Below are 15,111 nucleotides of genomic sequence, written 5' to 3'. Positions count from 1 at the left end.
TGACCCATTGCACGCCATGCTGCTCCCAGTGTGGTGTCAGCACATCCCCTTCTGGTGAGCAGAATGTCGGCTCAGCAGCCTGCTGACCGAGGGGAGCACTGCAGAATGCAGCCGGTTGGAAGAATGGGATATTGCGGTGTACGAAATACAAAAATCAAACTCACTTCTGTCCCGTCTCCTGTGACTGACACTGGGGAGTTCAAGTGTCCTTGGTTAACTCTCTGATGGAAAAAACCAGGTCTGATTCCAACACTATTTCTCATAATTTCATAACACTAATGTGCAGGACTACGTGGGAGATGCACTACTGATGAATGTGTATTTTCTTTCATAGTTACCGAGATGTCACAAGAATATCAAGCATAGCTCAGACTTTAAATTTCTGTAGGATACCATAGACAAAAAGATATTTTAAAGATATTTTAAATTAATTCTATATATATTTACTTTGATGTTGTGGTCAAGTATATACATGAAACGGACATATAACTAACATAATAATGGAAATCTGACTGTCCTCAGTGCCTTCGCTATACTGAATGACTGATGATGAAATGGAAGGGTGGAATGTTGCACAGCAAAATAAGACATTTTGCACTGCAAGTTGAGACTATACCAGTGAATTCATATCTTGATAGAACAGCAGACGGAGACAACCCCCCAGAAATACTGAGCAATTTTAATGCCAGGAACAGTATTACTGCAGACTTTAAATTATGATATTGTACTTACAATTGTGGGTTGAGTAGTTGGAATATAGGTGGTGGTCTGCGGTACCTGGACCAGTTTTATAGGCTGGTTGCTTGTCACACCTGTTGCTATCTGCAGAGACAGCACAGGCAACCTCAGTAGAAGTCTCAGCTTTTACATAAATTCCACCTAGTTGTTATTATAATATGAAATTTATGTTGGATATTTCGTTTGTGTTAAAAAATTTGCATCTTAATGAATTCACAGGTTACATGCTTGTTAATAAAACAGAATTCAAATTATGAACATGATCAATGTATGCAGCATGATGTTTCAGGTAGAACATCTATGTGAAAGCAATTCCAGATTTGTAGAACTGGAATATTCCCTGGCAGAAGTTTTGGTAATGGATTTTCTCCCATCCCCTGTTTCCCCAGTAATACAAAGGTTGAGCTGCCACAAACAATGCATGTGACCATCGACTGAGACAGAGTTAACTAACTTCACCAAAGCATCCAGGTGGAACAGCACATCCTTTTTCTCTCTTAAAATTTGTTTCCCAAGTTACTCTTTCAGATGACATGTCAAGCCCAGAGATCTAATACCAGACAATAGCAAAAGTGTCAAGAAATGAACACAGGTCTCTAGTTTACTATGCTTCCCAATTCTATAGGACTATCTCGATGAGACATCATGCTGGAATCACAATACTACAAAATTAGTTTGCTTTTAATATTTTAAAATACAACAAGGCTCCTACTGATGTGGGGGATCACGTGTAAGGGTTCGAAGGATCAGCCACCCCATAAATTTTTCATTTAATAAATCTTGCAAGGGCAGAAGAAAAACGATGCTGAAATTGATAATAGTCAAGCCCTACCTATAAAGCAGAATTTTCTCTATAAACATTTTCTATATATGCAATGTTAAGTCCCTTTTATTAGAGCATTTGCTCATCCTTGCCTACTGAATACTATCAGAGTAGATGCTATGGAGGATTTCGTAACTGCACACTGCTCCGTTAACTGTAGATCCAGGTGAAGTGTTGTATCAGTGTTATGGAACATTGTGGTACCCTAGTGGCAGTCTGTTGTGATAAAGTAAGTTGATTTGAATGCAGGTCTTGAGCTTGGCCTCTGAACCCCCGGGCAAGAAGGGCTTGGAAGTGCTGCAGTCAGTATTGCTTATCAGAAGGCAACTTGTATCGAAAGATCCAGACCAGAAGCTACACTGATGGGTCCTGGAGAGAGAGAGAGAAAGAGGTCCAGTCCCCTTTGGCTGGAAGGATGAGTCAAGCCAACACAAGGTTTTACTGGGAATGAGTAAAGGGGAAAGGGTGTTCCCAGAGGACAGAAGGAGATTTATTTTTTTTTTTGCAAAGATGAAGGAAAAAAAACCACAACTCCCTATCTCAGTCCCCAAATCACACTGTTTGAAATATGCAAATGGTCATAAATTCCTGGCTGATCCAGGGAACCTTTTAGGGATAGGTTTCAGAGAAATCTTACATATTATTTTTGTTTGAAGTGACCACAATGATACTCACTGTAACACTCTCTTTGCTTTTATCAGCTGAACCTTCTTTTTCCTTAGGGGCGCTGGCTGTTTCCGTGGGTGTAGTCTGCACACCTGAACTGGGCTGGGATGATTTATTTAATGTTTCTGTGCTAATTTCAGTATCTGTTTCTTGCTGTGTGGCAGTAGCTAGAATAAAGGAAAAAAGAGAAAGTAGCCACTACTCATGTGTACCAGTCCACAGTCACTCTTCGCAGGCACATCTGCACCCATGCAAATGAAGAATGAGTCACTGTGTATTCTACCCGCCCTAACCCCCTCATAGCTGTGAAACAGGCAACTCAGAGAAAGATTACCTGACTGTGTGCAAGATTTCATGTGCTCGGGCCAGTGAGCTTGTTGGCAGGGATAGTCACAGTAGCTAGTATTCCAACAGCAATAAAAAATGGCCTCTTTCTTGCAGTTAGCACACCACTGCTTCTTTTTAGTTTCATCCACTGCTTGCTGCTTTTCCATTTCCAGCTGCTTCTTTACCTCAGCAATCAAACGATCTCGTTCTTGTTCTAGACTCTGACGCATTTCAGCCATTGTCAGTTCTACTCAAAATGCGAAGGAAGATGAGTTTTAGATTTTCTGTTCCCCAACAGCAAGGTGCAAAACAATAATTTAAATGAGAATTAAAACATGAAATTAACAATCGAAATATTCCCTGAGTTTGGGCATCTCTGTTTCATACCTACTCAACAAATGAAAGTCTTCCACCTTCTTTTCCTATTCTGGGACAATGATTTTTACCTCTAACCGCTGCCCTCCATTTAACACTTCAGTTCTAGATGTCCCACAAAGGATCAGAATCCATGTGTACTAGCTGCTGCTAACATACTTTGTCTTTACAAGCCCAAGCTTTTGTTCTGCTCCAATTTTCAGAAAACATGGAGAATTATACTTCTTCTCTTGTCTCATAAGTAACAGCGAATATTTATCGTTCATTTTATCTTGGTTTCTTTACAAAGAAAAATGTGAAATTTTCAAGAGCCAAAGTTGTACAAACTTGAATAACATGAATAAAGCTGTAAATTTGAGCCTTACTTCAGGATTGCTCTGAGTGCCACCCACTATTAATGCATTTTTTAGTTGATACCTCAGTCACTGTGAGTGACTCTGAGTGAAAAGAGCTTGACAGAATCTTCAAGAAAGTGGGCAAACACAAATAAACCATTCCAATTCTAACCACCTTGACTCAGGATGAATCTTTGAGTCTTCTGAAAAACTCAGAAGTTGACAGACTTTCAAAACAACATTAAAGGTGTTTACTTAAATCAGTAGCTTAAGACTGGTGACAAAGAGTTTAAAGGATTTTTCTTTTATTTCTGAGCACACCTAGACATTCAGTTCTGTGAGCTGCAGACGAGTTGTTGCCATACCCAGGTAACTGGAGAATGCTATAACTGGACTGCAGCAGTGGAAAAACTGGTCTGCCCTGATTTGAAAGAGCAAAATGTTACTAACTAACCAAAGACATAAATCTGAATATGGAGTTATTCAGCCCTTAATTTACTTCCATTCCAGATGTGCTCTGCAAAAAGAAAGTAAAAAAGTGGGCGAGGACACTTGATCATTGAATTGCAACCTTCCCTCCACAGTCAGTGAATTAAAAAAGATAATTTGAGAGGAATCACATTTTAATAATGGTTTCATTTTCTTCCCATATGGCTGAATGAATGTAGAGATTAAAATCCCCCTCCTAGGAGGAATAATATTGTTTCTGTTTAAGGTAGTATTATGACCTTATTTCACTGACAGTCTGGCATCAAGATTGAGTCAAGGTTGACTATTCACTTTACATAAACAAACAAACAAAGAAGCCCTCCGAGACAAATTTAGGCTGAAGAGGGCTGAACACCTGTTGTTTACTATGCACCGATAGAAGCAACTTCGCGTACATACTCAAAAGGTGTCTGCTAACATTAGCACAACACATTATATACAGTTTTATTTCCTTCACTTAGACAATTTGTAGTATCATTTGATGAAAGTAATACATACTATATACAAGCATTTGGATGACAGACTATTTTGCACTACCATTTTCATACCTAGATTATGCTTCATTTCTGAGAGTTCCTGTTGATGTAACCATTGAAGTTTTTCTATCTCAATCCTCAAACGCCGAATCTAAATATTAAAAATTTAATAGTAATAATAAACAGGGTGTAGTGTACAATACATAATTATTACACAGAAAAACATGCCCAAAGCAAAAAGCCTGATTATCACTTGCATCAAGGCTCCTTCATGTTAACATAAGGACGTGACCATAGTAAACTGCAAACCAAAATCTGAAGTATTCTAAATATTTGTTTGTTAGATTTTCCTACTGTATAAAGTAGAGAATTGTTTGAAAACAAAAAACACTTCTATGAAACTTGCTCCTGCTTCTGAAATTAGTCAAGTCTCAAATTTCTCTGACTGGAATAAAAATCCTATTCCTCAGATTTGCTTATATTTATTAGGATGACTTCTTTTTTTTTTTTTTTTTTTTAAAGAGATGAGGCTTAGGAAAGCAGTTTTTCATTCACTGTGGATTAGCAATACAAGTAACATTTTTCAAAATTGTGACTTCCTTATTTTGGTGAAAACAAGCAAACGTACCACCACACTTCTAACTCAGCTTTATTTGTTCACATTCATACTTGGTTTACACTGCTTAATCTGCTTTTTCCAAGTTTAACGAAAACTCTTAAAAGATACTAAGTACTACCTTTGGAGACAATTAAAAGACAGGTATAGCATTTAATTAAAAATGCAAAAAGTACTAAAGCATTTTTTAAAAAGTCATAATCACATAAATGGAATAAGCTACTGCACTACAAGTAAATTCAGATCTTCTTCCTCTGGTGGGCAAATACATGCTTTAAAAAATATATATACACATTTAAAAAAACTACTTCATTTCTGATTTTAAACAAGGTGACACAAAATTAAATCCTTAACAGAAGCTTTAAAGGTCTGGGCTTGATGGCTTACTGTTTTTGCTGCTTATCTTATAGAGCCCATCTGATTTTTTTCAGTGTTTTTGTCTACCACTCTAATCATTATTTCTGAATCAGTATGGAAATTAGGATCTCTAGACAGTCTCAATTTATAATACTTTCTAGGTATACTTACATAGTAATTCTATATGTAAAAACACTTATTTTTTAACTTTCAAAGCTAAAATACAAGCAGTATTATTTTATTTTTATCTTACACTAACCTCAGCTATTGTACTTCCAGTAGTATTTTTAGAAAGATCATTATATATTTCAGTCATTGTTCCTTTGATGGCATCCATCATCTGAAAGACAAAAAAAAAAAATCTTTAATATGTATTTTTAATAGATTCCCACTTTCACTTCCTTTCAGCCACTCTAATGTAAACTTATATTACTATCAACAATGCCCCATATCTCTATATTTATCTGGGTCTACGAACACAGCACTTTTGATCAGGACACTGATTTTTAAGTATCCTGAACTGGTGAACTGCTTGACCTTCTACTTTTCCAATAAATTGCCATTTATATAATTTAGAAACAAAACAAAAAAAAATTATAACCATGAGTTTGGGGAAGAAACTCCATGGAAAAAAAAAAAAAAAAAGAAATTCGAAAAGACATTTACTGACATTGCTGACCACTGACAATCCCACCAAGAGATTCCAACCCATGGTTGAGACCATGAAGTTGCTAGTCAAGATTAATTTTGGGGATTTTAATACCTGAGTAGCAACTTTATTTCCTTACATAGTATTCACCTTGATTTTTTAATTTAAAGATCTAAGAGAGTTATTTGAAAAACTACTGACCCCTCCCTCACTGTCACTGTTATGATACGAGTATTACACCACATCCTCTTTCAACAACTTAGCTTCTGTTTTAATATGTGAACACACACTTACGACAAGTTACCATCTGATGAAGCAAAACTACATTTTTATATATGTATTACTGGACACAGAAGAATGTTTACTGTAAATATGATGCTGAGGGGATATCTACACTTTTAGCATAAAATATAGAATGTGGTCCGGACCACAGTGAAATGTAAGTAAGAAGTATTAATGGGGTAACATGAGAAGGAAAGGGTCTAAAGTGTCTGAGCAGCTGAAGCCTATCATACACACAGTCTGGCTTGGAATGGCAGAATTCAGCCAGCTCTAAAATGATGGCTCAGCACTCTTGTCAAAATGTTGCTTTTCCTACCTTGTAGAATGAATATGCAACATACAACAACCTGAAAATAAACTTATTTCATAATTTGAAATGTCAAAAATACGAAAGGTCACTTCAAAATAAAATTTCAACCAAACCTTGCTCAATAACTTACTTTGCTAGTATATTTAGCAATGTCTGCAGCCACATCAGCCGAAGCTGTTGCAATTGGTAAGTCTGTGTTAACTGAGGAAGAAAGTGTACTTGCAGATCCAGAACTGGTAACCATAGAAATAGGTTGAGTACTTGTAACCAAGGTTATAGTTGATGTGGAAGTGCTCTGGGTGATCTCTTTCTGCTGCACAGCTAAGAGAAGAGAACATACAGCAGATCAATCACATCAGGAATTACGAAAATGAATAGGCAAACTTCTAACTTGAATGTCTAACTGAAATGTGTGCACCTAACCATTTCCAAGACTTACATTATTTATACAACAGTGTCATTTAATCAATTAATCACACAGTGCCCAGCCACTGAACTTGGACATAATTGTTAGGCTTAAAGGTAACGAAGCAAATGTATCTTTGCAACTTATCATTTTAGGCTGGCCAATGCAAAGCCTCCCTCAGATCTGTATTCCTCCCATTTGGAGAGTTTTCCTAGGAATTTACTTCCTAACCTCTCCATTTGGAGAACTCCCAACTAATACCATGTCAGAGCATAAGTTAGACTTCTGACGTTTTCATTTCCCATAATTTTGAAACATATTATTGAATTTCTTTTCTTTTGGCTTTGAAACTAGGTTTAGTGAGCCACTGCTGAAGAAAGCCTACTCCCACTCTATGTTATTAAGGCTACTAATGATTACTAAGGTTGTGATATGTTTAATATACATACATCCAGATTAACATTAGCCTTTGGTTGGCTGCAGAGCAAGGAATGGAACATTAGATTAACTCATTAAAGCAAAGAAGTTATTCATAATGTTAACTCAAACAAGATAAGAAAAGTTTTCTCATCTTTGGTCAGTATTTCCAATAAACTTGAGCAATGGCAATTAAAAAAAATAAGTACAAATCAAAATGCAAAGACCCTCACATTTTCATCCCTAATGACTTACCTGTCTTAAATACTTAAAAAAATATTTTTTAAAGGATGATACTTTCCAATCTACTTTTAATGATTCATATTATAAAAGATGTCTTCACTGCCAATATCCTCAAAACAGGAATTACTGAAATAAAAAAGTTATTGCATTTATCTGTATGTACTATATTTTTGTTTATGCCAATTCAGTATATAAAAAATCTATAGGTTTTATAGTTTACGGGATATATTTCTAGCATATGATATTTAAGATGGAACATACCTATGATGCGCTCAATAGTAAACACTTTGAGAAAACAAACTCATATTCTGAACATTTAAAGTTCAGTCCATATTATTAAAGTATGACTATCAAAAGTAATTCTTCAAGTTTCACATTTCTTTTTCTCACTGAATATTTCTGTATCAAATTTGTGCAGTCTACAAGTAGAAAGATATCCCTTCTTCAACACTTCTGACATGGCAGTCACAAAAGCAGTTTGTGACCAGAGAAACCTGCCTCTGGTAAGCGTCTGCTTGTGACCCATGACCTAAACCTCTCTTCTGTATGAAATCACTGGCTTGCTAGCAGTGTTAGCAGAATGGAGAACATCTACTCATCAGGCACAACTGTACACAGCTCAGTGTATTAACTTGAAATTACCAATGAAGCTAGATCTACATGAAGTTCCTGTTCTGGAAGCAACAGAAGCATGGGCTTATGTTACCATGTGCCTACTACTAGCAAAACCTCTGCAAAGGGCTGGTAATAAAACAGTTATGAAAACATTCTAAAATGCCATGGCTGCTTGCTCAGTAAACTAGCAAACTCTTGTTAAAAGAGTTAAACAACGGGGATTTCAAAGACAAATGTAGCCTGGGTAATTTCATTGCTGTCAAATTAACACTCTATGAAAAACTGTACAGATGTGCTTCTTGTCAGTTAAAACTGGGTCCAGTTTGTAGATATCAAGGTGACAGTGGTAATCATGCAAGTGGAATGGCGTTAATAGTTTCACCATATAATCCAAAAAACAATCCGGTTGACTTTCCCAAATCTGTGATGGCTAAGAATGGTAAAAATGTTTATACAGATACACACAGAAACTTTTTGTCATTGAAATAAGGAGACATGACTCTAAATACACACCAGAGAGAGCAGGTATGGAGAGTAAGTTGCTGTATTTTAAAGTCACTTATCAGAGTAGAACCACACTTTGAGATTTTGTTTATATGGAACAACTCCTGGTTAGGCAGCCTTGGAGCACTGCGATCACTACTGGGGAATTATGGCATCACAGGCACAGTGAGTTAGAAAGGGTATACCTTTAACTGCTTGTCTTGTCTGATATCTTGTCCCTTGAGAGGACTGAGGTTGCTGTGACTGAGACTGCTGGCTCTGCTGCTGTTGCTGCTGTCTCTGCACCTTCTGCATGTGCCATTTCTGCGAAGATGTCTGAAATTTATTCGAAGAATTCCACACTACACGCTGCACAGCAGGGGCAGTTTCCTTAGGCAGCAGAGGCCTCTGCTTTTTCACAGGGCTTCCAGTGGCTGCAGATGGAGCACTGACAGTAGAAGAAGCACTAGTAGTTGCTGTCACACCAGCGGGTGGAGTCTGGGCTGCAGAGCGGGTAAGTACTGGAGTTTCTGGCAGAGGCTGTGTGCTTGCACTGGAGGAAGGTGGAGTTTTACCTATAACTAAACAAACACAAAATGTAATGCCAGCTTTTCACCAACACATCTGATTCATAATTTTCATCTTATTTTTGGAAGAGCCATATGCACCTTCCAGTCTACTTTGTATTATTTTTCCTCAAAAGGTAATCAAAATTCTACGAGTAAATTCATTTCAGTCTAGTTGAAGTTGGTGGCAATTCAGAAGCACTAGCCATTAAGCAAAAAAAAACAAAAAAAAACAAAACAAAACAAAACAAAAAGTACAAAAGCCAGAAAACCAGCCTGACCTCCTTTGGAAGATATGAGAGAGGCTAGTATTTGTTAGGATGTTTCTGGGTTACCACTTACAACTGTCATCCCACTTTCTTTCAGGAGAAAAATACATTCAAATGAACAATAACTGGAGGAACAGTATACTGAAAAGTTTCTAAACAAAGGTGAACTGCAACTGACCACCAAATCTACAGTGTATTTAAAATATGTATGTACTCTAAATATTCCAGAGTTTATAGCTGAGTTGCACATGTCAGATCAATTTAGGAGCTGGATGATTCTTCCAGAGCTGTGGCCAAGAAAAGAAAATGTTTGAAAGAGAAGGCTGCTGCATTGGCAAGTTTCTGGAAAGGCGGCAAAGACCTTCAGATTTGCAGGCATCAGATCCCCTTTCCAGACCAACGCATTTTAATATCTGATAGCCACAAAGAAAGGTAGGGGCCTTGGAATCACGGACAGGACACAAGTTATGGCTAGAATATATTCATACAGTTTTTTCATATAGTTTTATGTTACTGAAAGGAAACTCTATGAAACGTCCTATTTAAACCAAAACCTATAATGGGGACTGAGAACTTTTAGTACAGATATTTTTAACATCTTAATGCAAAAATAAAGCTAACAGCTCTGGCTTTGACAACAGCCCTATAGTACAGAAGAGAAAAAAAAAGGAAAGAACTTCATCCTACCATCTTGTTTAGGAGGAGGTTCTTTAGATTCTTTCTTGTTTTTCCTTCCTTCACGGCCACAATGATCATCTCCTAGATCAATGACAAGTTCGCTCTCAGAATCAGAGTCCAGTCCTAGATGCACGGTTGGAGAGTCTGTTTCATCTTTACCTTTCAGTTTTTCTTTTGCAGGATGCTGTAAACTATTTCCCTTTTCAGAAAATTCTTTTTCAGTGTCTATAATTGCCTTTTCTTTGACTGGGTCATCTGTTTTCTCCACTTCTGGACTTGTGCTTTTAAGTTCCTCCTTGTCTTCATTCTGTGCAGGGGGCTTGGCTTTTTTTTTCAAGCTCAATGACTCTTTGTCACTTCTTGTACCTTCCTTGTCCTCTCCATCTTCTTGATCATTCTTTGATTTCTGGTCCTCATCACTATATTCACTGTCACTGGTGTCGGATTTTTCAGAATCTTCAGAGTCACTGTGTTCTACTGCAGTATAAACAGCTTCAGATATTTCATTTATTCCTAATCGTGGGGAGGAAAGTACATTCCATGCTGACATCAGACTGACTGACATTACCAAAAAAAAAAAACAACTCTATATACTGAAACAAAGTGTATACATACCATTATCTTAACTGTCAGTCCTTAAGCTCTAAACACTTCCCTTAGTGCCCTATCTCAATACCAGAACGTACAAGAATTATCTTCCACATATTCCAATTCATATTTTTATTTCATTCAATGGCCCTCCTTTCAGTGCTTTTTTCCACTACCTGCCAGCTGTTTTGTTCAACTCAGGACCCAATGCTGGCAAATACAAAGAGGAATTATTTTTACCCACAAGAAACCACCTTAAAATCAATAAGACTATTCACCTGATTAAAGTTTCTTACGTGTATGTTGCAGAATCGATTTTAGACTGCGTAAGTTTTGCAGGGAGAACCTCTAATTTTTTTAGTGTCTAGAATGTCTTTAAGTGCTAGACAACGCGCTAATGCTTCTAACAGCATTCAGCTCCTGTGTGACTGGATACACCAATTTGTGCAACTAACCTAAGTTAGTTAAAATTCTTGAATTTTTCAATTTACAGAGCCAATAGTAAGACTATAATTCCATCATACTATCTACATCAGAATGGTACAAAACAGATTAAAAGATGAAAGCTTTTTGACAAAAATTTGAAACATCAGGTCTCACTGTATTTTAAATTAAATTAGTCCAGTACATTCTGCTTGCCTCAAAGAGTTCAAATATCCTTGCGTTTTAAAGCATAAAATATTTAAGGTTTTACTATTCAAAAACTTCTTTCAAACTCCAATTCAAAATTTCCTCAACCGTATCCTTCAGATGTCCATTGTATTCTTGAGTTATACTTACCAAGTTGTGCTTTACAACTCTCTATTGTCTTGTCAAGATTAAGCTGGAACCTACTACGTATCTGTCGTTTTGGTGAAATGAGTTGCACAGGAGTAGTTTGCTGTTGGACTGATTCACTCAACTCTTTCAGATCCATCTCAGCTTTGCTGCGATCTAGAAAAAGAAAAAGGAACTAAGAAAAATATTTTACAAAAAGAAAAGAGATCAGTATCCAGATAAGACAAAATTTACTACAAAACATTTAAAATTCAAAAGATAAGTCATGAGAATAGAAATAAAAATGTACATTGTTACACCAGATAGATTAATAACTTTAAGATAAAATAATAAATTTTTCAATGCATGTCAGTTCTTTTACACATGTAGAGAATTTTCACTCTGAAACATACAGATCTGTCTACTGGCTCTACAGTCTATAGCATTATAGTACAGACTATAGTGCTAAAGCTAAAACTGTCTTGGCAACTAAGTTGCACATTTTTGCTTCTATGTTTCAGTTTCTGAGGTTATATTTCTGTAGCAAGGTCCTATCCTTTACTCTTTGCCCACAGTGCTGACAATCCATTAGCGCTCAGGGCAGGATATAAACAGGAGGAAAAATGGAGAATGAAGGAAGAGAATGAAGGAAGATAAAGACAAGACACTATAATACCTCCCCAGGGAACCCCACCTATATGAAAGAAGATTTGCAATCCGACTTTCTCTCTCTAACCTACAAGGAAGTCTCAATGACCTGGAATTCCCAATCTGCCTCATTAATGTCAAACTATTAGTAAAAAAGAAAACAGAGCCAAAGGGCAGACAAGCCCACTGTGGAGAAACCTTCAAGTTCTCATGTCCAAAGTCTTTACTTTTTCTCATTACTTATCTGAAAATTTTCACTCCTTACTTAGTCAAATTTGTAGCTCTATCATTTCTGCCTCTGTTATACAAGGACCGAACCCATACTGTCAGCAGTATGTATTTTCTCCAAGCAATCCGCGTACAGCTTGGTCATTTACACCTCCATTTTTCAATTTCGCCAGTCTGACAGTAACAACAGATGGCTCATTTTGAGCTCATTTTCTTTATTTTTTCTACCTTACGGATGAATTGCGAGGACAATCATAGAGTCCTCCTAGTACTCTGCTCAAGGTACATGTCTTTGCTTTCTAGAGTTTTTCTTTTGGTTTGTTTTCAGACAGAAACCCTGTTCACATTATGTAACGCAATGAGACACAAGTCGTATCTGAAAACCACAGGATTCCCAGATGAGTCTCTGTCTGGCACAGCTGACACGATTAAACGAAGAAGGGTTGCCATTTTCATTGCTATCACCAAAGAGTATGTTTAGCAAAGGAAACTCCCCTAAAGCTGAAAAAATAACTGATATTCTACTTGAAAGCATATTAGACATTTTTTACGGTATTGCTCATGGACCATAACATCAGATTTTCCAATCCATGCTATTTATTCAAAATATTCTATTCTCCAGCTGATGTCTCTCATCTGTGGCCCAAACAACTGCAGCCCCACATATTTCTTAACATTTTTCCACGTGCACTGTCACCTCAGACAATACGACAAACAGCTGCAGTGCAGCAGAAATCAATTCTACGGTTATGTCCACACAGATAGATTAGCACACTGAAAAATGTACTTGTGAGCTCATATCCAGAATCAGAGTATCTGTAACTCACTGAAAACGTGAATTCAGCATTTGAGTTCAAGCCTTCCTGAAGCATTTGGCTCACACCAAGGGTCAGAATCCTGTTTCACCATGTAACATCGTGTGGAAGTAAAAAGTAGCTAAAACTGAATCCAAATACTCACAGGAACAAAGCATGACTGAGGAAACTGATTTACATCCGTTTGGCTTTCAGAATTATTTTACCAACTTAGTACTTACCCTACTCCATCTTTCAAAATTCAACAATCCCAAAATCTACTTCTAGGGAGTTTCAAGACATCTGCTAATTCTTTTCATCCATCTATCTCCCTAGAGACGGATGGTCAGTGAGGAGGTGATGCGAAGACAGCAAGGGAGAAGAAGCCCTAATAAATCCTAAATCTAAAGACCACAAGAAAACCTTGCCAGCAATTCACTTCAGAGACTGAGGGGCGAAGAACAGCAATGTTCATGGAATTACAACCTTTAGAAACTTACCTACTGTTTAGAAACATTCATTTGTACAGTTCAGCTACAAAAAACATCCCATCCTTTCACCACTTCCTTTCATCAAAGAGAAGAAACCACAACAGGAACTTTCATTTACAAAACAAAGAAGAGTGTATTTGATGAAACAATTACACATGTGCCTCATTTAAAGCTCTTTGTTCATTTAAAGCCACATACAAGCAAGTTTGATCATATTACGTTGTGCTGACACCACCATAATTTATTCAGATATAGCAGTACTAGGTTTTCAAAGGTCAAGACTAACCAAGATTAAGATTCAGAATGCTTCCTGGAGTGGAAGTTCTTTCTTGCTTAGCAGAAATTGGTGTTGATGCTTGAGGAGAGAAAGGTTTGGGGCTGCCTGACAAGCTCCCTGCTTGACCCGTTCTTGTTGGTACTGGAGAAGCTGAAAAAGTACAAAATTAATAAAGACAGATTTTAAAATAATCACAATAAAGCCATATTCACTGGGACAAAACAGCTTCTAAACCTAGGGAAAGGATTTTTGTTTAATAATTTCAACATTGTGTTATATGTCCATTGTAAGTTACAACTATCCCTTTAGTTTTAGTTTAAGAAATTGTAAGGAAAATAATTTTATTGCAGTTATATAGTTGGGCCAAATGTGTGCTTACCCTCAAAATCACTCTGTTTGCAATGACAGAAAGATTCTAGCTTTCAAGATTTGGTTATTTTAGATGTTAACAAATTCTGACACTCTAAATTACTACCTGTTTTAATTGATGTACGTAAGCAAACATAGAAAACCCACCTACCCTGTTTTACATTAACAAAGAATTAAAAGAATTAAAAATCATTGTATGTTTAATCAGTACAACTGAAGATCAGTGACCAAATATCTCCGATAAGGTAACAGAATATTCTGATTTATACAGAGTTTAAGCAAAATCCTATGCTCTGAGCCTTTAAAAAATATCTGCTGTTTCAGTAACTGTTTCCAAGTTATTTTCTACACATCACTCAAAATACACAACAGAGGCATCCAAATAAAAACGTTCTTGTTTAAGGATAGTGCAGTCATATTACTTGAATTACCTTTTACAGCAAACACATAATTTGAATTGAAACACACAGATTCCAGTAATGAGACAGCTAAGTTTATACATAAAGTAAATATTACAAAAGTTAGTATTTGTAACAATATACAGGTAGAAATGCTAGGTGGGAAACTGAATATTCTAGTTTAACTGCTGTTAAGTCCAATCCAACATTTCTATGTCCCTAGGATAGAGGATAGTAAGGCCTGAGGAAAAGTAAGAGAAATTCCCCAGAATTGCTATGATAGTCCAAGAATCCAGAGCAATAGCATAACATCTGTCATCTTCTTTTATCTCTACCTACAAAATAGCTCCACTACTATAAAGAAATAATAACGTATAACAAAAGCTCTACATTTTAAAACACAGAACAGTACCTGTTAGCTACACGTTACGTATAAGAGCTG

The 15,111-nt window shown here is 36.7% G+C and overlaps 1 protein-coding gene across 1 annotated transcript in view; it reads right to left on the bottom strand.

Annotated features, from left to right (window-relative positions):
* The window catches only part of ZMYND8 (zinc finger, MYND-type containing 8), a 51,487-nt gene that overhangs the window by 2,482 nt on the left and 33,894 nt on the right, over positions 1-15,111 (bottom strand). Inside the window, exons 12-20 of the mRNA XM_010083174.1 lie at positions 13,912-14,052; positions 11,489-11,641; positions 10,130-10,633; positions 8,814-9,188; positions 6,574-6,764; positions 5,462-5,542; positions 4,302-4,380; positions 2,562-2,801; positions 2,237-2,394 (exon numbers count right to left, since the gene is read on the bottom strand). Of these exons, the coding sequence (XP_010081476.1) occupies positions 2,237-2,394; positions 2,562-2,801; positions 4,302-4,380; positions 5,462-5,542; positions 6,574-6,764; positions 8,814-9,188; positions 10,130-10,633; positions 11,489-11,641; positions 13,912-14,052 (1,922 nt within the window). The remainder of the gene's footprint in view (positions 1-2,236; positions 2,395-2,561; positions 2,802-4,301; positions 4,381-5,461; positions 5,543-6,573; positions 6,765-8,813; positions 9,189-10,129; positions 10,634-11,488; positions 11,642-13,911; positions 14,053-15,111) is intronic.

The sequence above is a fragment of the Pterocles gutturalis genome, unplaced genomic scaffold, assembly GCF_000699245.1.
Source record: "Pterocles gutturalis isolate BGI_N339 unplaced genomic scaffold, ASM69924v1 scaffold23385, whole genome shotgun sequence".
Lineage (NCBI taxonomy): Eukaryota > Metazoa > Chordata > Aves > Pterocliformes > Pteroclidae > Pterocles > Pterocles gutturalis.
Note: the sequence above shows the minus strand (reverse complement) of the source record. Positions and strands in the feature narration are given on the sequence as shown.